This window comes from Ilyonectria robusta (genome assembly GCF_021365365.1).
Source record: "Ilyonectria robusta strain PMI_751 chromosome Unknown BGZ61scaffold_9, whole genome shotgun sequence".
Taxonomy (NCBI): Eukaryota; Fungi; Ascomycota; class Sordariomycetes; order Hypocreales; family Nectriaceae; genus Ilyonectria; species Ilyonectria robusta.
In genome coordinates, this window is record NW_025764443.1 from 964,446 (window position 1) to 985,907 (window position 21,462).

At 52.7% G+C, this 21,462-nt stretch overlaps 7 protein-coding genes across 7 annotated transcripts; 6 read left to right on the forward strand and 1 right to left on the reverse strand.

The window, feature by feature from the left end:
- Positions 1–960: 960 nt before the first annotated feature.
- BGZ61DRAFT_493766 (aminotransferase) lies at positions 961–1,844 on the forward strand (the record flags this gene model as incomplete). Its single annotated transcript, XM_046250690.1, has 2 exons — positions 961–1,667; positions 1,721–1,844. 2 exons carry the CDS (start codon positions 961–963, stop codon positions 1,842–1,844), a joined length of 831 nt encoding a protein of 276 aa, XP_046104830.1.
- Positions 1,845–2,574: 730 nt separating this feature from the next.
- Positions 2,575–5,875, forward strand: BGZ61DRAFT_237528 (uncharacterized protein). Its single transcript, XM_046238301.1, has 3 exons — positions 2,575–3,845; positions 3,896–5,590; positions 5,656–5,875. Exons 1-3 carry the CDS (start codon positions 2,744–2,746, stop codon positions 5,757–5,759), a joined length of 2,901 nt encoding a protein of 966 aa, XP_046104831.1. The 5' UTR covers positions 2,575–2,743; the 3' UTR covers positions 5,760–5,875.
- A 58-nt stretch (positions 5,876–5,933) lies between these two features.
- BGZ61DRAFT_451356 (ankyrin repeat-containing domain protein) lies at positions 5,934–6,818 on the forward strand. Its single transcript, XM_046245822.1, has one exon. It carries the CDS (start codon positions 6,127–6,129, stop codon positions 6,697–6,699), a length of 573 nt encoding a protein of 190 aa, XP_046104832.1. The 5' UTR covers positions 5,934–6,126; the 3' UTR covers positions 6,700–6,818.
- Positions 6,819–7,339: 521 nt separating this feature from the next.
- On the forward strand, positions 7,340–10,347 carry BGZ61DRAFT_451358 (uncharacterized protein). The gene is made up of 6 exons (XM_046245823.1): positions 7,340–7,825; positions 7,885–8,157; positions 8,205–8,327; positions 8,378–8,493; positions 8,547–9,075; positions 9,120–10,347. The coding sequence occupies exons 1-6, from the start codon at positions 7,724–7,726 to the stop codon at positions 9,972–9,974; spliced, it is 1,998 nt and encodes a 665-aa protein (XP_046104833.1). The 5' UTR covers positions 7,340–7,723; the 3' UTR covers positions 9,975–10,347.
- A 1,953-nt stretch (positions 10,348–12,300) lies between these two features.
- BGZ61DRAFT_451361 (GTP-binding protein) lies at positions 12,301–14,451 on the reverse strand. Its single transcript, XM_046245824.1, has 4 exons — positions 14,014–14,451; positions 13,945–13,954; positions 12,726–13,845; positions 12,301–12,677 (listed from the first exon to the last, which is right to left on the reverse strand). The coding sequence occupies exons 1-4, from the start codon at positions 14,105–14,107 to the stop codon at positions 12,648–12,650; spliced, it is 1,254 nt and encodes a 417-aa protein (XP_046104834.1). The 5' UTR covers positions 14,108–14,451; the 3' UTR covers positions 12,301–12,647.
- Positions 14,452–15,129: 678 nt separating this feature from the next.
- BGZ61DRAFT_237620 (uncharacterized protein) lies at positions 15,130–17,341 on the forward strand. Its single transcript, XM_046238303.1, has 4 exons — positions 15,130–15,620; positions 15,692–15,880; positions 16,030–16,914; positions 17,017–17,341. The coding sequence occupies exons 1-4, from the start codon at positions 15,246–15,248 to the stop codon at positions 17,251–17,253; spliced, it is 1,686 nt and encodes a 561-aa protein (XP_046104835.1). The 5' UTR covers positions 15,130–15,245; the 3' UTR covers positions 17,254–17,341.
- A 3,235-nt stretch (positions 17,342–20,576) lies between these two features.
- BGZ61DRAFT_237603 (uncharacterized protein) lies at positions 20,577–21,209 on the forward strand. The gene has a single exon (XM_046238302.1). The coding sequence runs from the start codon at positions 20,788–20,790 to the stop codon at positions 21,133–21,135; it is 348 nt and encodes a 115-aa protein (XP_046104836.1). The 5' UTR covers positions 20,577–20,787; the 3' UTR covers positions 21,136–21,209.
- Positions 21,210–21,462: the final 253 nt, after the last annotated feature.

Here is a 21,462-nt window from a genome sequence, read left to right on the forward strand (position 1 = left end):
GGCGGATTGCACAAGTCGAGTCGGAGAGCCGATGATGTAGGGGCGCAGTAATGGCTGCGACGAGCTGGGCACGCGCAAAAAAAGCTGACGGCCTTCTTCGAAATTTGGCGCGCCAGCTCGGCCGGATCCACTGCAAGTTTTTCCGATTGTGCCTGAGGCAGTGCCTGAGGCATTCGGGCGAAACCGCTCTGCACCGCTAACGCCCACCGCTTGCGTAGAAACCGCTGGCCAGACGTGGAACATAGACAACACCCACCTTTTGCGGACGGCCGGGGTACCTCCCTTCACCAGCGGAATCCCTACGGTCCTGCGGTTTGTGGTGGTCTGTGGGCCGCTGAGGGTCTGACGGAATTAGGCTGCCGATAGGTCAAATGCCTGTGGTAGTTTACGCGGGCCTTGTCGCTGAGGACTAGCGACATTTACCGGTCTGGCGATTTCCATGTAGAATGAGGTGACTTTGTTGCGGGGTTGTTGGAGGGCGCTGCTAATCTCCAGGCCAGCTTCAGAGCAATGACCATCACATATCAATTCAGCGGCCTGCTTCTCCTAAAACACCCCGAGTCAATTGCTCTATCCGTTACACGGCATCGTGCCAGGGAAATGCAAACGGTTCCAATGCCGGCCTGTACTACCCCATGCAAGGTGCCCGACTTACATGAACCCAATGCTGAGATGAAAGCTCACAAATCACCATTTTGCTGATGCTGCAAGTCCAAATCTAGCCCTAATACCCCAACTGTACCTCGCGTTCCGAATAACCCGCTGTTCATTGGCCAATCCTCATGATGGCTTTGTGGTGGTGCGATTCTATTCTTGTCGTTGCTCCCTCCCTGCCTTCAATGATGACTAATGTCGAATCCAGGCGACCAATGCCGGAGAGCTGGCCGACATCGAAGTCCGAGCCTTTGCTTGTTAGGCCCCAATCTCTTGATCGTCGGCTCCGTCGCTGGGACCGCCAATATGAACAACGAGTTTTCTTTATTCACTTCACTTAGATACGATTCTCGTCTTCGGGAGGTCCCGAGCAAGGGCCTCATCGGCGAGGGTTGGAACTTTGAAAACGAGTCATCGCTCTATATGCTCGACTTCCACCGGGATCGGATGTTAAGGGCCGCAACACATTGGAAATGGCAAGCCGCTATTGATGCATTGGCCGGCGATGATGGGCTTCAGAAATTAGCTCGGCTAACTGAAGAAGTCATTGGGTCGACTCAAACGAGTCCCTTGCGGGTCAGAATCCTCGTCTCCCGTGAAGGTGAGATCGAGGCCCAGAAGTTCGACACACCCGAACTTCCCCTAGAAAATTTGTTTCCCGAACGACTACCTCCTCCGGGGTCCTCCAACTCTCCAGGCGATCCAAAAAGAGAAGGCCCGTTCGCTCTGCTTGTGGATCATGCCGTGACCCCAAGGTCGGAGTATACCCACTACAAGACCACGAAGAGAGAAATGTACGACTCTGCTCGACAGCGGGCCAACATCTCCCCGACAGACCCAAAAGAGCTTCTTATTATCAACAAGGATGATGGGTCAGTTATGGAAGGAACCATTACAACACCCTATTTTTGGAGGCATGGTCAATGGGTAACGCCAACGGTTGCCGCCAATTTTAGCTGGGAAGATGGGAGTGGTGGCCAAGACGGAACTTCTAGGCGATGGTCATTGGAGAGGTGAGTCGACTTGTTTGAAAATTACACTCACCGGCTGACAAAGGATCTCACAGGGGACTTGCCACGGAACAAGTTGTCAAAGCTGACTCCCTCGTTGACGGGGAGGAGTGCTGGATTAGCAATGGTGTAAGGGGGTTTGTATGGACCAAGATCAGCCTTAAGGATCAACAGCAATAAACATGGTGACCTCAACTGTCAAAAATTCCCTCATAGAATGGCTTCCTCGACACGATTAATCTACCCATGTACAAGAGTAACTCAAGAGGCCGGAGTTTCTAGCGTTTGCAATCATGTCCAAACTCTCCACTTCCAAAACGGGTGTATTGACGTGCCTACTTCGAATATTAGAGGTTAATGGAACCTGGAAGAAATTTAAGAGTAGTGTATGGGATTAGTATTGCGAGAGTAATCTGTCGACACTTTTAGAGCAAGGAGCGCGTGGCGTCGTGCTGCTATCCAACGCGGGGCACACTGCGAACATTGACTCCCGAGATCGGCCAGTGGAAGATTTCTACTCAACTGAATGAAGACTATTCCTAATTAAATACGAACGTTAAAATAGAACAGGCGAATGCTTGGCTGATGCATACACATATCCGGTGCGGCCATGGTCAATTGCCCTCAAAACTGTTTCGAACCCCGAGGCCTAGGGTCGAGTCTGCCTCGGTGCCTTACTTCCGCAAGTGGGTGATACGTTTGAGGTGGCAGTGTTGGCCACAAAATCGGCCGGTTATAATTCTTCTCAAACGAATTGAATATGGCGTTCAGTTTTATGAAACCAAGCTTGGGAATTGCAGTACGTACCTAAGATACTGCTTTTCGGCCCAACATACCACTGCAGGTGTGTAAGGCTGTGGTGGTGGCTGTGACCAACACATAAAATCAGCCCTGCAGGTTCAGCCTCAAAGGTGAACCTGCGAGACTCGTCCGCACACTTGCTTTCTCCATCCTAGAAACCACACTCGAGCACCCACCTCTAAGATCGCAGCCTGCCCCTAGAGATTACTGCCGCGACCGTTCCTCGATGCAGCGTGGCCGAAAGCTCTGAGGTCGGATACATCCTTTGAAGCCTAAGTATGCGTCCTACAAAGATCGGCGCCTTCGATGATGGAAAGAGAGACTGGAGCGGTACTGATGGCGAGGAGCCATTACCCGGCGATTCGAAACGACGGAGAACAACCCACGGAAGCGGCGATGGCGGCTGGGGCCACAGACAAAGCTGGATCCCGAGAATGCTCTCGCAACACGACTACACTGTTGGTTGGATCTGCGCGCTTCCCATCGAGATGGCTGCTGCAAGAGCCATGTTGGACAATGTTCACAAAAGCGTTCCTACCAGCCCAGATGATACCAACGCGTATACCTTGGGGCACATGGGCATGCACAATATCGTCATTGCGTGTCTTCCATCAGGTCAGTATGGCCTAAACAACGCAGCGACTGTTGCGAGTAACATGCGCCGGAGCTTCCCTTCTATTCGCTTCGGCCTGATGGTTGGTATTGGTGGCGGAGTCCCTGGAAAAGTCGATTTACGACTCGGCGATATCGTGGTTAGCAAAGAAGTGGTGCAGTATGATTTCGGGAAGACTGTTCAGGACGGCCATTTTCAGCGAACAGGCACTCTGAACAAACCCCCACAGGCACTCATGACTGCCGTCGCCAAACTACAAGCGGATCATATATCAGAGCCCAGCAAAGTACCCTCTATCCTCTTCCAGATGCTGGAAATGCACCCATCTATGATCGGATATACCCATCCTGGCACGCTTCAAGATCAGCTATTTGACGGTAAATACGACCATATCGAATCCATGGATAGCTGCGAGCATTGCGATGTATCTAGGTTGGTGAGCAGACGTGCCCGAAGTAGCACTGATCCGAAGATTCACTACGGAGTCATTGCCTCTGGAAACCGAGTTATGAAGCACGGCAGGACAAGGGACCAGCTGGCACAAGAGCTCGATATCCTATGCTTTGAGATGGAGGCGGCAGGATTGATGGATAGCCTTCCATGCCTAGTCATCCGAGGGATTTGTGATTATTCGGATTCTCACAAGAACAAGCAATGGCAAGAGTATGCAGCAGCAACGGCGGCGGCATATGCCAAGGAACTCCTCTCTGTCATATCGGCGAGTAGCATCAATCAGACACAAAGCGCCATGGTGTCATCAGATGCTGGTATGAAAAACTTCACGTACATACCCTATCCTTCACTAACATCGTCCTAGACCGAAAACTATTACAAGAGCGCCGAATCAGGTTACTTGGTTTGCTGGAATTCGACCAAATCCATGCCCGCCGCATAGGTGTGAAAGCTGCTCATGAAAAAACGTGCACATGGTTGCTTGAAGATCCTGTGTATCAACGTTGGCTAGACCCCGCAAAACTTGTCGAACACCACGGATTCTTGTGGATCAAAGGGAAACCTGGTGCCGGAAAGTCGACAATCATGAAGTTTGCATATTCGCATGAGACACGAACCTTGGGGAACACAGCTGTTATTTCGTTCTTCTTCGATGCGAGAGGAGAAGATCTGGAGAAGTCGACCGCAGGGATGTATCGCTCCTTGCTATGGCAGCTATTAAGGGAAGTTCCGAAGCTTCAGGAAGTTCTCGATGATCCGGATCTCATTCCTCTAAGCCATAGTGATTGTCCAACGTGGGAAACTGAAGTTCTTCGGTCTCTCTTCTCTCTTTCAATCGCCAAACTTGGCCAGCAACGCCTAGTCTGCTTTGTCGACGCCCTCGACGAATGTGACCGGGAAGAGGTCTACGAAATGGTTGAGGATTTTCAAAGTCTTGGAAAAGACGCTGTTTCGAAGGGATCATCGCTTTACATCTGTTTTTCCAGTCGTCATTATCCATTTATTGACATAGCAGATGGTCGGCAACTTATTTTGGAACACCAGCCTGGTCACGAGCATGATCTCGAAGCTTACATATCCAACAAGTTAAAACTTGGAAAGGGTAGCAAGACTCAAGCTGATGAGCTAAGAAACGAGATCCGTGATAGGGCAAGTGGAGTTTTTCTGTGGGTTAAGTTGGTTGTTCAGATGCTGAACAAGGAATTCGGGAGGGCCAGTACCCTTGCCATTCGGAAGAGGAGGCTTCAGGAGATCCCAACCGAGCTGAGTGAGCTGTTCAGGGACATTTTGAAAAGGGACAACGAGCACCCGGAGAACTTACTCCTATCCATCGAGTGGGTTCTCTATGCTAAGCGACCGTTGAAGTGGGAAGAGCTCTACTTTGCACTCATTTCTGGACTGCATCCGGATACTCTGACCGCATGGGACCCGGAGGAAATCACCGTCCAAGACATCAAGAAATTCGTTCTGAGTTCCTCAAAAGGCCTGGCGGAGATAACGAAGCCCAACGCTCACACGGTTCAGTTCATCCACGAGTCTGTGAGAGATTTTCTGTTGAAAGAAAATGGTCTACGCGACCTGAGGCGCGAGCTGGGGCTTGAAGAAGAAAATTTCCAGAGCTTGGCCCACGATCAACTAAAGCAATGCTGTCATGTCTACATTAAGCTCGACATCTCGGACCATGTGCCCTCTGACACACCACTTCCAAAGGCATCATCAGTTGCGGCAAAAGATTTGCGAGGCTCCGTGTCAGACAAGTTTCCATTTCTTGAATACGCAACCCGCAATGTTCTCTATCATGCCAATAGTGCTGGGAACGTACTTCCATGGGATACTTTCATCAAAGACTTCGCTCTCGAGGCCTGGATTAGTCTCAATAACCTCTTTGAGAAGTATGAAATCCGCCGATACACGTCAAGTGCAAGTCTTCTGTACATTCTTGCAGAGAATAACTTGGCAAGTCTCATCAGATCAGTGCTTCGCCTCGATTCAAGGATCGATATACAAGGAGAGCGGTATCGATATCCTCTTTTCGCTGCCTTGGCTAATGGTCATCGAGGTGCGGTCAAAGCACTCTTGCAACAGGAGGAAAACGTTGCACAAGAGGCTGATATCTCCGCACAGCTCGAGTATGGAAAGGATTTTGCGACTCCCAAGGGCCAAACGCCGCTTCAATGGGCTGCTTCAATGGGGCACGTGGGTATGGTGAAGCTACTACTCGCGACTGAAAGCGTCGATGCCAATTTTAGAGGTGACTACGGCCGGACGCCGCTATCATGGGCTACTGATATGGGGCATGAGGGGATCGTGAAGCTGCTACTGGCGACTGAAGGCGTCGATGTTAATTCAAAGGAGAACTTCGGCCGGACACCGCTATTACGGGCTGCTGAGACAGGGCATGAGGGTATAGTGAAGCTACTACTCGCGACTGAAAGCGTCGATGCCAATTTTAGAGATAACTACGGCCGGACGCCGCTATCATGGGCTGTTGAGAGAGGGTATGAGGGTGTTGTGACACTACTCCTGGCGGCCGAAGGTATCGGCGTCAACTCAAAGGATAACTCCGGCCGGACGCCGCTATTATGGGCTGTTGAGATGAGGCATGAGGGTATTGTGACACTACTGTTAGCGGCCGTGGGCGTCGACGTCAATTCGAAGGATGACGGCGGCCGGACGCCGCTATTATGGGCTGTTGAGAGAGGGTATGAGGGTGTTGTGACACTACTCCTGGCGGCCGAAGGCATCGACGTCAACTCAAAGGATAACTCCGGCCGGACGCCGCTATTATGCACTACTTTAAATCAGCGTGGGGGTATGGTGAAGTTGCTACTGGCGGTTGGAGGCGTCGACGTCAATTCGAAGGACAACTCCGACCGGACGCCACTATTATGGGCTGCTATGCTGGGGTATAAGGGTATTGTGACACTACTGTTGGCGGCCGAAGGTATCGACGTCAACTCAAAGGATAACTCCGGCCGGACGCCGCTATTATGGGCTGTTGAGAGAGGGTATGAGGGTGTTGTGACACTACTCCTGGCGGCCGAAGGCATCGACGTCAACTCAGAGGATAACTCTGGCCAGACGCCGCTATCATGGGCAGTAGAGAACGAACGTGCTGGGAAAGACGACAAGGACACCCAAGAAGGACCAATTGGAGAGATCAGCTAGAATGCAGTAATAAGATTGAATAACCCTTGCATCGTATGGTGGCTAACGCAGCACATCGCAGAACCTGGGACTAAGACGGGCAATGAAGCCAAGATTAATTGAGGAGATGTCCATCAATACAAACCGCAGCCATTGTTATTTAACAATATTAACTTGCTAACCAGCCCAATTTATATCTATTGAAAATTTAAGAATGATAGATCGAGAATTTGGTGAGGTTGCAAAGATGTGATTCGGTGTGGCCTGAGGTCAACGACTCTATTGATGCAAGGCGGCCAACCGGGTCCTATGCATACCTACCTAGGCATCTAAGCATCAAAATTCAAGTATCCTAAATTAGCGAGGGAGCAATCGAGGTCAATTTGATTGTCGAGTGTGAATCAAAAGCCAGCTGGTTCAAGCTCAAGAAATTAGTAGTGACGCCCCGATTTGTGAAAGCGGGGCTCATTGCCAAGCGCGTCGCTATTGACTGCCATACAATCGCTGCGTCCCTGTAACTTGCATCTATTCCCACTCCCGCGCGTGCAGCGGCCCGACTAGCTGCAAGATACATTATCGACAGTCGGCATCCAGTATCCAAGTTGCGCAGCGAAGGCCGACTAGCAGCGAGCTCGGGGGGCGTCTCGAGGGTCATGCCGCAATAAACTCGCCTGAAAACAGGTGTTTGCTTGGGTGAGCCACACCCCTCCTTTCCTGGCTTTCTTCACCTCCAACCTCCAACCTCACTTCCATCACCATTATCGTCGCCAATCGAGATCCAGCTATCCACCGGTGGCATATGGCCATCAGCAGTTTGCGAGAACCTAATGAGCCGGAATTAGGACGACGACCGGCACGTTTCTGGCCGTCCTTTTGGGTATCAAATCGAGCACACACGCCTTAGAGCTGCTGTGCATGCAGCCGACGCGATCAAGCACTTTTAGTGGCGGGCCCCCAAATTATGATCCCTGCCTTCTCACTTCAACAAGGCTGAGAATAAACCCGACTTTTGAGCCTCTTCAACCTTTCAACCACTCTTGGAACCATGTCTTCGCAGACCCCCAAGTCTGCCGAGTCTGCCATCCAGGAAGCTCGCCGGCACTATGCGGAAAAGCGCTTCAAGCCTGCCCTTGAGCATTTCACCAGGGTATGTCCTTTATTCCACCCCCTCCGTCCACGCAATGACGCATTATTAACACGTTTAAGGCCATGAAACTCTGCCCCTGTGCTCGTGGCATGAAGCGGGAACGATGCACCTGCAAGAACTTCGAGAAGGTTGCACTCGAAGGCGGCTCTATCTTCAACGAGGCAATGTACACTTGCCAATGTTCGGTGGGCAAGACTTTCAACAAGTGCGAAAACCTATTGCATATCCAGGCCTTGGACTACCGTGCAGCAACGTTTGAGGCGCTTCAGGAACTTGCCCGTGCTCAGAGGGACGCCGAATGGATTCTGGAGCTGGCTCCCCGACTGCTCGAGGTATGTGGCCCTCATGTTGGAGGAGATCAACCGTCTCACATGCCTAGGGATATCTCCGCCTTGGAAAAGTTGCTCGACTCCAGAAGAAATACGAGTTTGCGTGGAATGTTTACAATGCCGGCATCGAAGTCGGCAAACACCACGGGCTAGTCGCGAACCCCAAGATGCAGGTCAGTCGGAAAAGCCATCGCTTTGTGTCCATCTACCAACCATGATATAGACCCTCTACACCTTGAGGCAACCTCTGCATCGCCGATTCTCTCGTCGAGATCCTCTTAAAAATCCCCAGGAAATTGTTCAGCGCATCTTCCACTTCGTTGACTTTTCCAGTCTCGTGTATGTCTCCCAGAGCTCTCCTCAAGCCCCCAACTAACAATCATCCACTCCAGACGATGTCTCCGTGTTTCTAAGGCCTGGAGACAATATCTCAGCGGCCGTGGGAACGGGCGCCTGTGGCGGTCGTTGGAGTTCACGAAGCCATTTCCGCATCGATTCGCTCCGAGTACTGCTACCATAAAAAAGCTGCTGTCGTATTCCGGCAACGACGCTCGGGAACTAGTCATTAGCAGTACGATGCGATTTCGGCTCAACCAACCGAAATTCCTTGCCATATTGCAAGGCTCCTGGAATCTAGAGCGGCTGAGTCTGAGTGGTGTCGCCGACGAGGAAATCGAGATTCCTCAACGGCCTGGCGTTCTCGGTAAGCTCACTCACGTCTACCTCGAGGAGTTCGTTTCTGCAAGGCCCAAGTTATTAGGGCCTTTAATGAGCAAGTCTGCAGAGACCCTACAGTCTCTGCATATCGCTGGCCTGCCCCAATTCGGTAGCAGAACGGACCTAGGGATGCCCAACATGCCTCAGCTCAAATACCTTCGGCTGGAAGAACATAGCAGGCCCTACCCTCTGAGGCTTGAGATTGTAAGATACATTCCGCAATAAGCAACTGATCTAACAATACATAGTTCGTCGTCGCTGCTAAAACCCCACATCTGCAACAACTTTGGCTTGGTGATGTGCAACTCGGCTCTGGTGGCCTCCATGGCGACCAAAACGGCCGAATCAGCACAATCTGGAGAGACCTCAGGACCGTAATAGTCACGGGCACTACGGATTACGACCCGGAGACCTCAGAAAACATCCAAAGATTGGTCTCAATACGACGAGGGGCCAACTTACATCACATAGACTTCAACTTTCGCTGGAAATACGACGATCATGGGCCATTGGCGCTCAGAACGTTATCCGATACCTTTGACCAGGGTCCAGGATCAGTCTCAGCCGACGACTTCGACCAGAGCAACCACTACGACGACCTCCGCTCCCTGCGCCTGACTCGAGCATTGATCGCCCCGGCAAAGCTCCAGCAAGTCCTTGGCAACACCATCCTCGCCGGCAACCTCCACACACTGGACCTCGTCTTCCCACTCGAATCCTTTGGCAGCACTGAGGGCGTAACCAGCGCACAGCACCTCCGCGAGCACGAGTGGCTGCGTGGCGCTGCCTCAATCCGCTGTCTTGGCGTCTTCGAGTTCCGGTTTCGCTCACATCCTAGGGATGACGAAGACCTGCCACTGCCCGCGTTTCTCGCCAGCTTTCCAAACCTGGAGACGCTCGAGATCAACTCGGGCCACTACGAAGGTCCCGAGTTCTGCACCGTCATTCAAGCCATCCTAAAGGTCACCAAGCTTCGCACCATCTACCAAACAGTCGTGCAGGGCGTCATGCTAGATAAACTCAGGACATTGACGACCAAGGCAGGGGTGACTTTGGTGTCAGGAGAGAGGCAACGAACATGGCCCATGCCTATAGAGAACTGAACCTCTGTATCTAGGATCACTAGTCTTGCAACGGTGCAACCAGAGACAGGCGCGGTCCTTGCTTGGTGGTTTGGTACAATGCGTTCTTATATTCGCGATGATCGTGGGATTTGGAAGTGTGTTTTGTATCCATGAGTCGGTTTATATCAGCCTCTCAAGGCAGCCTATGCGTAGGTAGGTGCCTAGCTAAGTCTGTCATGTATCCTAAATAGACTACGACTAGTTCGTTGGGTGCCGTTTTAGGTAGAGTATTGCTATTCGCACAGGCAAGCTCCTTTGCTAAAGCCTCCTACCTAAGCAGGACTAAAGTACCTACGGCACAAATGACTAAAGAGTAGGCTAAATACTTACTTAGCTTTTTATTAAATGAGACCTAATCAATAAAATAAAATGTTATCATTGTGAAAGATACACCATAAAATTTAGCTAAGGTATATACTGCATTCTTTCTTAATTTCCAGATTTGGTGTGCTCGACACAAAATACACAGGGTATATACATATTCAACAAGGTAACAAACTTCAGGAATGGAAAGGTTTCCGTATCAGGGTTCCGTTCCAATGTTAACTTTAATATGTCAAAATCACCTATAAAACAGACACCGCATGCCATATCACTCAATCACGCGTCATCTTTTTCCCTCTCCCTTAATTTAACCCAGTACCATCGCCATGACCACCTTTTTCCAGCTCCCAGCTGAGATCCATCTCATGGTTATACAATACTTCGACTCTGCTCAAGACTTTCAACAAATGATCTCGGTGTCGCCACTGCTTTTGCAATTTTTCAACAAGTATCGAACCCATATTTTCAGAGCCCTCCATAAGGTAATGAAAGCCAAGATGAGTGACAAATTGATACCCCTTGCAGTGACTACGGCACGCCTGCGAGATATCCGTCACAAGCACGACAAGGTCGGGACGACTGAACTAGAGCGCAGGATACGGCCTGTTTTGGAAGCCTTTCCACCTCAAGATGTGAGTGAATTTCAAGAACAATGGCTCACTAGTTTAGCTACATTTCGCGCACTTTCAAGTCTTATTCAAGACATTGATCACGTCGTTGCCAGATATGCACCCAGAGCTTTGAAGTCGCCACCTGGGTGCCCCTCTGTACTTGAGTTGAAGCGGATTCATAGAGACCCCTGTCTTGCTTCCCTGGAAGACTCAGAGAGCGAAAGATGCAGGCTTCAAGAAGCTGTATTCAGCTTTGAGATTTACTGCCTGGGGTTCTTCTACGACGAAGCCCCTTTATTTCTCCGAAATTCCAACATAGGGATGCGAGTTGCCCAACCCTTGCCAGGCAATATTGAGATATCAAGCAGCAAAATTGCTAAGAGAGTTCAATCGGTTTGGAACTATGTCTACGGTCAGCACTCTATAGTCTTGGCCAATATTGAGGACCAATTTAGAGCCGCAGAAACACAGTCTTCTCTTGGAGTCTCAAGTTCCCCTGGTGACACCCAAGAGTTCACCGAAGCGACAGCGATCTTGGCAACCACTAGCACAGTGTCAAGCAGCCTTATCAAACACCGTCTTCGCGTTTGCCGCCTCCGCCACGGAACAACTCTTGAAGTCCAAATGTTCATTCATTATCTTTGCAGCCAGGGGATTCGTCTGATACGCAAGATGGAGCGGATGAACGGTAGGGAAGAGGATGAATTTATACTTGAGACATTTTTCCGAGTTTCGATAAAACATCCTGGCCCCCTATTGCGCCCAGGACTTGGCTCTTGTCCGTTAACTACTCGGTCACTACGGATGCCGTGGGAGGAACTTGTGCACCATAACTAGCCGATAGCGCGCATTCTAAAGTAAGTTCTCGGGTTTAAGGCTAACCTTCAATACAATACAAAATAATGTCAAGTTCGTTTTAAAGGTGCTAAATACTAGGAACTAGTCTTATTCACATACCTCTAGTAAATACTATCTGGTTGTTCGTTAGCTTTACTCAATATCAGATAAATCAAATCCATGCAGTATTTGCAAACAGTAGAGACAAACATTCAGTACTAAACCCGGTACGAAGATCTAGTATTGTATACAGTGGGCTATTGTACATCTATCTTTGCCTTCAGCTTCAATTAAACTCTGCTATCTTCAACCTTTGCAGACAGGAACCTTGCTGCCTGTAGAAAATGACCTCGGTAAAGGTAGACAATAACCTTATCCTGAGCCATAATATACATTGGTGATCTTGGGGCGCTCTGGAGATTGGGTCGTGGGACCTGTGACTCTTGGTTCGTAAAGGTTAGAATGGCTGCAGAGTGAAAAGTTTGTATAGGATTCAGGTAGATGGAAAAGAATGAGCTTGGACCCAAACGTGGGCTATGGCAACTGCGACATTCACAACGAAAACGCAGTAGATGCATATGTTAGGTTACCTCATCGAGGGATCTTTACGCTATGTAAGTAGAGATAAAAGCCTAGAATACTAGTGACCTAACAGTTGCAGGTAAAATGAGATCGTTAAGTAGGCCGTTGAGTGCCGTTTTATCTAAACCAAGCCAGTGTGATTCTATGTCCTTCTGGAGATTGACACCAAAGCCATTGCTAGCAGTTTGAACCAGCCTGGTAAATCTGCAATACTCTTCAGTATATTGAGGGGTCAATCTATCCATAGATGACGGGCACGAGAGCGCCAAATGATGTATTTGACATACAAATGGAAGGCTCAGCCTCTGCCGACTTTGAATGATAAAATCTATAACATATTAGCAGATGCAGAGGGCGAATAAGTTATAGGACTTACGTCGTTCTTCCCTACAGCCACAAAGTCATCCTCGGCCACGCGGACGTTTCCAACGCCCTCCACAAACGCAATCGGCGCATCACCCATGATCTTCCTGGCAACGTCACCAACGGTCGAGCCCTTCTTCACAAGGACGCAGTCTCGGAACACAACTTTGGATTCTGCGGCGCCGGAGCTGAATGTGGTGGCGTTTCGGACTGGGAAAACCGGCACGAGACCGAGAATCTCGGCTGCCTTTGAGAGGACTTGGACGACACCCGTAGAGCCAAATCTGTAGAGCACCATATCCTTGAGGTTCTCTATCCGATTTCGGTTCTTCTCGTCGAGATCCTTCAGACCGCCGCCAGTTGGATCGCCCTGCTCTATCAGGTCCTCCTTGGTATCGACGAATTCGCTGCCCTCGACATACTTGATATAACCTTGCTTTGCCATTTTGCGAAGGAAAATCTCCGAAATGGCGGAGCATAGCACGATGGTACTGGGGTCCTGCTGCTTAGCGATCTTGGAGATGTTCTTGTCAGCATCCGGGTGGTCAATCTTATTCAGCGCGATGACGGTCGGGAACTTCTCGTCGACAAAGGCGTGGACAACGTTCTTGACGGTCTCGTCGCTCCATTCTTCCAACGGCTCCTTTACACCACTCCGATCCAGTGCGCGGTTAATGACGGTAGTCGTAGCACCGTATCCGGAAAACTGCCCCTGCAGTGTTTCTACTGCAGTGGCCTTGATGGCTTGGTGTCTTCGGCGAATCGAGCCCCATCGCTGCATAAGGTTGCCAAGAATCCACGCGACGATCTCGCTCCGTAGCCATGCGATATCCACAGACGGATCGTACCCTCTCGTCTCCTTGCCCTCAGCATCGACGGTTCCCGAGGCATCGACAACGTGTATCAGCGCATCGGCATGGCGCAAGTCATCCAAGAACTTGTTCCCCAGGCCACGGCCCTGATGCGCTCCAGGGACCAAACCGGCGACGTCGAGGAGCTCGATGGGAACGGATCGTCGGCCTTGGTCGCATGAGCCATAGTTGGGCTTGCATCGGTCTTGGAGGTTATGTCGGGCGCAGGCGCATTCGATTTGGAGATAGCCAATCGCTCGCTGGGGGTCAATGGTGGTGAACCTAGCGAGGAACGGTCAGCTCCGCGACGCTCAGCCTGCAATAGACGAGACAAAGACAAAGGCAAAGGCACGAGCTGGTTTAGCAACGGAGGGCGCATACGGAAAGTTGCCTATGGAGAACTGCGATCAGCGCCCGCGCGGCGACTTCGGCCAGGATCTTTGTACCAACCAACTTTGGAGGAGGCGTCGGTCAGGCTGTTGAGCGTAGAGCTCTTCCCTGCCGAGGGCTTGCCCACGAGGCCGATAAGCGGATCGCGAGGCATGGTGGAGGAATCTTGGGGCGCCTTTTTGGAGAACCGGAGAGATTATAAGCAGCTTAAACCGCGAGAGCAGAGAGCTGCTTCACGATCGGCTGAAGTCGCTAGATCTGCCCGAGATAATGCAGCTATATGTTATGGGCCTTGACCTGCGCCGGAACTGGAGTAATATGGTGGGCGGCACAGTGGAATGTTGTTGCGACGATGCCATCGAACCGAAGGCTCTTGGGTCTTGAAGGACAAATTTAGTATCGTAGTGGGGTCGTAAACCTCTGTCGGGCCTTCCTTGCAGGACCCCCCCATCTGCCAACGTCTGCGAAAAGGCGCCCTGTAAATGGAAGGCAACTCTGATGCGCCAATGCATGACAGTCCCGGAGATTTCCCGGCCAGATGGATTGTTGCATCTGATGTTTCGGAAGATCCTGCGCCGGGCTCCGTCACCAGCTCAGACTCATGATGGTTCAGCAGACAAGAGAATGGAGCCCTGCCCCATGTACTAAGGATGCAATGATGATTTGTTTCTGGAAGACAACAGACAGAAGAAGTATCCCGGAAAAGGGAAATTTTAACCAAAGAACCAAAAGATCGTATAATAAAGTGCTGTTGCAGCACATTCAGTCAGGGGTCGACGCCGCCAACACAGCGCCGGATTGATGGTTGAGACTGAGTGAAGTCTCCAGCCCGTGCAACATAACTGTGCTGCACGTGACTAAGATCTGCTCTCTCTCAACCGCCTACAATTTGAGCCTCCGTCAAGACTAATCCGGGCATAATTTGGCCATGTCAGGTCCTCGGTTAAGACGTAGAACATTTCAATTACACGCCAGAACCGCTCGGCACTGGGCCATGCACGGATTTGTCCTCGGCTATGGGGTGCAGTGCGGGACAAGAGGGCCGCTAAGACTCCACTGTAGGAATCAGATTCCAGTGGGTCAGGCCACTGGCGCACCTCCGGAAATCGATGTCCTCGAATGCGTAACCCAGTCGGCTCTCTGAAAAGGCCTCATCCTCAAGCACCGCTGCATAACCGCCGGACATCAATCTCCTCTACGTACCAGCAAAGGTCAGCAAGAGCACGAGAAGACGGTTCCCTTTTAAAAGGCCTCGCTCATCGTTTTCCCCTACCTACGTCTCCGATTCCACTATGTCGACGACGACTTCTCCATTGTCAATTAACGCGTTTCCCGCTTGGGCACGCCTCAACGATGTGCAGTTCGATACAACCCAGCTCGACGAGACGGAGGGGAAGGGTCTCGGTTTGGTTGCAAAAGACAGCCTAACGACGAGAACGACTACAACGACGACTACTACTACAGCTACTACAGCTCCTGCGACGACGACTGCCACTGCTCCTACCGATGTGGCCAACGTCAGCACCCAGGGAAATGGAGACGTCGGCGAGAATCCGAGGACGCTTCTGCGCATCCCACACGACCTAGTGCTGTCGGCAGCAGCCGTCAAGGAATATGCAAATGTCGACCAAAATTTCCGCCAACTGCTCGAAGTTGCCGGCCAACAGGTACGGCACGCACAACGAAACGACATGGCCACTGAAGTGGCAGCCGGCGAGCTCGCTAACATTCACTCAAGTCCACCAGGCACGACATCATGCTGTACCTCATGACGCATCTCATCATGTCAACCCGCGGTCATACTGGTCCCAGAGGGTGCGCCTCATCGCCTTGGACCGAGTATGTCAAGTTTCTACCACGTTTCATCCCTATTCCCACGATGTGGGCGGAAGATGAGCGAGCTCTGCTCCAGGGTACTTCCTTAGAGGTAAGAGTCCTTCCCCGAGTTTATGAATTGTCTTAGACCCCATCATATCATTGCGGAACCGCAACTTCCCCATGGTGGATATGATGAAGGCCGGGGATTCTCTGGGGAAATGGACAAAAGGACAAAAGGACCCTAACCATGGACGACAGGCTGCATTGGAGGCTAAGCTATCCACTCTGACGAGGGAGTTTGATGACTTGCGCGAAAAGTCCTCGGCACTGGCATTTTGGAACTCGCTCTTTTGGGAGAAGGATACGGCAACTAGGCAGGACTGGATCTTGGCTGACGCCTGGTACCGATCTCGATGTCTGGAACTTCCCCGAGCTGGGGACGCCATGGTTCCTGCACTCGACATGGTTAACCACTCACATCGACCAACGGCCTACTACGAGGAGGATGACCAGGATGGCGTCGTGCTAATCCTGCGGCCCGGCGTGGAGGTGACGGGTGGAGAAGAGGTGACCATCACCTACGGAGAAGCGAAGTCGGCCGCCGAGATGCTCTTCAGCTATGGCTTCATCGATCCCGACTCCGCCGCGCACGAACTAGTTCTTCCCCTGGATTCCATGCCCGACGATCCGCTGGGAAAGGCCAAACTCCACGCATTTGAAGGACGGCCAACATTGAAGCTATCTCGGACAGATGCGAGCCTGCAATGGTCAAGCCCGTTCGCTTACTTCATGTGCCTCAATGAGGAAGACGGTCTGGACTTCGGGGTGTTACAAGACACCGATGGGGAACGGCAGCTAAGGCTGTTTTGGCAAGAGGAGGATGTGACAGGACGCGCACACGAATTCGAAACTCTCATCGAGGGACACCCCCTCCAGCAGGTGTTTAAGCTCCGGGTGGTGGCCGTTCTCCACGAGTTGGTGTCGACGCAGTTAATGCACCTCGGCTCCGACTTTTCCCTTGATCAACTGGAGCCGCTGCGCCGGTCGGGACAGGTGAGGGAGGAGTGCATCCGAGCAGCTGGAGCTCTCAGGCAGCTCGAGGCTAGTGTTCTGGAGATCGCCGCCGAGAGACTGGACGAACAGGTGCGTGAAGACGTTTTTTTCTCAATCAGGTTTCTTTGGTTTCCCCGCATAGGCTCTTTTTCGTCAACATTGCCAAGTGGCCGATCAACTGATGACATCAAGATGGCATTTGTAAACCGGGATCGACTTGCTGAGTTTCCCCATCGGATGGCTGCGACCCCGGCAGATGCTTGGCAACTTCCCCAGATTCCTCACCCCCAGCATTCCCCTCAAACTTACCGAGCGCCTCCGCATTTGACAGTGGCCCACGGGAATGGCCAAGCCAAAAACCGGGGAGGCAGGGAACAGTACCTTTCGCTCAGCCGTTTTGCACGTTTTGCACACCTTCTGCTCTCCTGAGAACGTTGTCAGAGGTATCGCGACTAACTACGCCATTGCCGAGTTTAGAAGACCCACCTTTTAGCGGACGACCACGTGGTGGCATATCTCGGATCGATGGAAGTTGCCGAAAGCAGACAAGCGCCAGACCAGGCGACCAATGACGAGGACGAGTTTAGCTGACCGAACACACCTTAATGCAGCCTTCGGTCTCGTCGAATTCACTTCCTCGGTTACGTGGGGCAGCACTCACTAGACCTCGCTGGACCCTTCGGACTCTCCCCGGACCCTCCCACCCACGCTCCCGCCAAGTCGTTCGAGAGCGTCGCAAGTCCCCGTTCATTATTGCCAACATTTACGCCAATTGATTACGTCCCTGTTGTCCTTCTGTTGGGGACATGTTGCCGCGAAGGATTGGATGCACCCTCTCACACCAGAGGAGCCGAATCGGACGCTACATCTGCATCAATACTCCGAAGCATTCTCGTCCCCTAAGGATTTTCTGTCTACCTGGCCTCCCACCCATCACATACAACGCCGAAATAGGAAAGGCCCACGTCCGAAATCGCTCTGCGGCCATGGTTTCGGCCAGGTTCCGTTGCCTTTGAATTGACCTGCAACGGCGTGAATTTGCGCCTGTTGGGTGGGCATCTGATGCGGAACTGCTGTACTCCGTACCGACACGCGACATCTCCAAGCATCCCTCGAAAGTCGGTACGGCAGTTATCTCAGGCGGGCCGTTCTATAGAGAGCGCACACGCACAGAAATTAGGATGCGCACACAGGCCCTAAGCTCCAACGAAACAAAACAACCAATGCTCAGCGCAAGACAGGGACAAGGGTGATAAGCCGCTCTTGATATCTGACACAACGTGGCCTGTCGCTTCGGTGCCTTCGGAAAGGACCTCAGGGTTATTGGCCAAAGTGGAGGGAGGACATTCTGGCTATGCTAGAAACGAAGCAACACAACGGGCAAGTCAAAAAGTTCATGGATCTCACTCCCAGGGCTGGGGCTGAGGCGTCAGCAAATGCATCAGAACATGGTCCAGGGTTGATGCCACCGGTACGAGACCGGAGACGATGCATTATTCTGGTGCCATGCGGGGGACTCTTGTTGGGGTTTCGTTGGTCACACATCCTCCCCGGGCCGTTCTCGTGAGGAGAAAAGACCCCAAGCCCACCCCGGCGCGGTGGACATTCCGGGCTCAGAAACACCAACTTAGTCGCAGCGCCCCATTCGTTGCCATTGTGAGCAATGCAACACCTTGTATTACTTGAATTTGCAACTGGGCTCTGCGACTGGATTTGCAACACCATTGGAACTATGAGAGGTTGCGGAAGTGTCGAGTCACGGCGCGCTAAATCTCCACCAAGGAACATTGGTCACAGACCCCTTCGTCAGTCGCGGATCGCACATACTGCGCATGTCGAGATTGCATCAAAAACGGAGCCGTAACCCTTGCGACGCCGCACTAGATGCTGACCGATGGCCTTGCTGAGATGGAACTCAGGTAATTTGGTGGGTTTGTTGGATACCGCAATGTTTGACTCGGTCGAAACTCCACACCAGACGACGGCCCCATCGCAGGGGTGCAGATTTGACGCGGGTCCAGCACGATGCGCCGTAGGCGGGGAGGCTGGATAGTTCGCCCCTGGAACGCACATCAGATGGGCCATGCGCCAGGCCCTTTGCGCATCGTCATGGGACTAGAATAGGAGTCAGTTCGTCGAAATGATGGACGAGGCTCGAGAGTTGAGACAGTGAATTGCCCATTCCAGGCCCCAGACAGCCTAGCTGCGGATCAGTGATCTGCATCCGCAATTGTTGCGGCTCCGAAGTGGGGCTGCGGCTCCCCCGGGTCTCGATGGCCGCTTGAGTGGCACTGAACAAGCCTTGACACGGCGCCAAACCTCCTAGCATGGCACGGACGGGCTCTCGAGGGCGGCGTCGAGACGCGGGCACGATACCAGGCCGACGCTATGGCTCGCGTGAGCGAATCTGCGAATCGACGCCATGTAAATGAAGGTTAGACCGAGTCTGCAGTTGCTTTCCTTGAACCATCAGCCCGTCATCCCAATGCCACCGCGGTGAGCATCCTGACCTCCACGACAGGTGCATAGTTATACAGTGCCATACTGTACGGTTCCATGTAGCTGGATTCCAACAAAGGAGGTGCCAGTAAACCTAATTGAGACAAACCTCAGGAATTAGGGTGGCTTCGACGCAGCATAGCTTGAACAGCGGCAGCCTTCTCATGATGGAACCCCATGAATGAACCCCAGACTATGTACAAGTCGATCCCCAGATTCACGCGGCCTGCGGGGTGGGTGAACTTTAGGCCCCAGATGGCTTTCTGGGGGAATCTGGGGATGGGCTGCTCAAGGAAGGGGTCTCGGTTCATGTTAAATGGGACAATCGAGGATCTCGGATGTTGTTCCTGGGGTATCTGTATCTGCACGTACCGCAGTGGCATCACCCCGCGTACGATCTGTTGTTGGCGCTCGTGGCATGCAGGGGATCCAGACCCAAAACATGGACGTGGGAATCTACAGTGATGTCAATCTTTTCGATGACCAGGCGGGAGACTTATTACGGACGATGCCCGGGTGAGGGTCTTGGAGTGCGGCTCCGGGGTAGATGGAAGCTTGGAAGGAGGATGCGGGCCCGTTGATTGGCAACCGAGCTGTGTTAGTGCCAGCATAATGAGAATCGTCAAGACGAGTGTAGACTCCAGGACCCCAGATCTCACGGGACGGCCTGACCTAGTGAGCCATGTGCTGGACAACCATCAGTGGCCAGGGTGTGGAGGAGAGTACGTAGTATGGTGGCGTGTAGAAGACGCGGAGGTGGCCTGTGGAGGGGTGCAAGGTGGAGCGACGTGACGGTATGGCGAGCAGACGGACGGCGCCATGATGCAGGCAAAGAGGAGCCGGGGGACGCGAACGCCGTGCCTGTTGGATGGACTCGTGAGATTGGGCTTGCCTGGGCTGGGCAACGGGCAACTCAAGGTTGAGTTGTGCCCCGGGCTTCCCCGCATCTGGGGGACTGGGCAATCCGGGGTATCTCGCGACGATGTTGATAGTCAAGAGGACGGTGGGCTGTTGCGAGAGCGCAGGAGTTGCGCTGGTGGTGCCATCAACTTCGGCTTGTCGTTCGGGGTACGTGGTACATCGCGGCTGTGGTCTCGTTTTGGAGAGTGTAGAGATAGGCTATAGCCTCGACACGGGCTGCGTGAGGAGATTGGGGGAGACGCTCTCGCTCTGCGCAATATGCAGCCCGCAGTTTACAGACTCTGGACCCTTGTGAGCACACGACAAGGGACGAAGAGGCGAGGGGCGAGGGCTTGACTGGATGGGATGGGAATCTGCTATGGGACTTGTGCAGTCGATTGCAACTGTGACTCTGGCTTGGCCCTGGACCAGGGACGATAGACAAACTCCTCCCCGAAATCAGCCGACCCCCCCTTGAGCTTATGACAAGGCGCTATTCCCTTTGAGTGCCTCCATTTAGCCAGAGCAGAACAGGCCGATGGTTTGCTCGCCGTCTTGTGTCGAATGCGGCGTCGTCGTATATGTTGCCGAAGCGCGGTTCTTTGGCCACGCCGCGGTCTTCCATCGGCATGTGGTGATCTGGGGTCATCCGTGAAGCGCTCTACCTACGGCATCCCCCGGAAACGCAGAAAAAGAAAGGAAAATTCCCCCACGGCAAGGACACGACAATCGACATGGACACGGGGGAAAAGCCGACCCGACCTGACGATGATTCCCACACCCTCGTTGCACATTTGCGCTTCCACATTCACGCCCAGACCGCACCCATCCACGGGCTCCCAGACACACTCCCCGGCCCGGCCAGGCTTAGAGCATGCCACACTGACACCGGCTGCGGCTGTACGTACCTGAGGTACCGCCCCGACCCAGCGCTGGAGGGCCCCACTCGGCGCTAGTGCTGGCGGGGGGGGGGCCTGCTGCAGCGGCGGCGGCCTGGGGTGGCTGCCTGTGGTACTTGGCCTTTCGTACTGTACCGGCCTGGACTCGCCTGGCCGCCTTCACCGCGCGGGTAAGTAACTAGGTAGCTGCGACAGCCCTGGGCTGAGCTGGGTCGCCTACAGCGCACGCCTGCGTCCCCAGATTTCTGCAGATTTCTGCAGCGGAGGGCACCTGTAGCGAGCCAGGCAGCCCACCATAGCCCGCTGTACTGGAGGTCCCCGGCTGCTGTTGGCACGAGCG

Excerpts from the sequence above, each read along its gene's own strand:
- BGZ61DRAFT_451358 (XM_046245823.1), top strand. The coding sequence starts at position 7,724 with ATGTCTTCGCAGACCCCCAAGTCTGCCGAGTCTGCCATCCAGGAAGCT. Across the intron at positions 8,158-8,204 it reads TGGCTCCCCGACTGCTCGAG|GGATATCTCCGCCTTGGAAA; the intron begins GTATGTGGCCCT and ends TCACATGCCTAG. Across the intron at positions 9,076-9,119 it reads ACCCTCTGAGGCTTGAGATT|TTCGTCGTCGCTGCTAAAAC; the intron begins GTAAGATACATT and ends AACAATACATAG.
- BGZ61DRAFT_237603 (XM_046238302.1), top strand. The coding sequence starts at position 20,788 with ATGCGGCGTCGTCGTATATGTTGCCGAAGCGCGGTTCTTTGGCCACGC.
- BGZ61DRAFT_237620 (XM_046238303.1), top strand. The coding sequence starts at position 15,246 with ATGTCGACGACGACTTCTCCATTGTCAATTAACGCGTTTCCCGCTTGG. Across the intron at positions 15,621-15,691 it reads TCGAAGTTGCCGGCCAACAG|TCCACCAGGCACGACATCAT; the intron begins GTACGGCACGCA and ends CATTCACTCAAG. Across the intron at positions 15,881-16,029 it reads TCCAGGGTACTTCCTTAGAG|GCTGCATTGGAGGCTAAGCT; the intron begins GTAAGAGTCCTT and ends CATGGACGACAG.
- BGZ61DRAFT_237528 (XM_046238301.1), top strand. The coding sequence starts at position 2,744 with ATGCGTCCTACAAAGATCGGCGCCTTCGATGATGGAAAGAGAGACTGG. Across the intron at positions 3,846-3,895 it reads CATGGTGTCATCAGATGCTG|ACCGAAAACTATTACAAGAG; the intron begins GTATGAAAAACT and ends ACATCGTCCTAG. Across the intron at positions 5,591-5,655 it reads CTTGGCTAATGGTCATCGAG|CTCGAGTATGGAAAGGATTT; the intron begins GTGCGGTCAAAG and ends ATCTCCGCACAG.
- BGZ61DRAFT_451361 (XM_046245824.1), bottom strand. The coding sequence starts at position 14,107 with ATGCCTCGCGATCCGCTTATCGGCCTCGTGGGCAAGCCCTCGGCAGGG. Across the intron at positions 12,678-12,725 it reads TGGCTGTAGGGAAGAACGAC|ATTTTATCATTCAAAGTCGG; the intron begins GTAAGTCCTATA and ends AATATGTTATAG.
- BGZ61DRAFT_451356 (XM_046245822.1), top strand. The coding sequence starts at position 6,127 with ATGAGGCATGAGGGTATTGTGACACTACTGTTAGCGGCCGTGGGCGTC.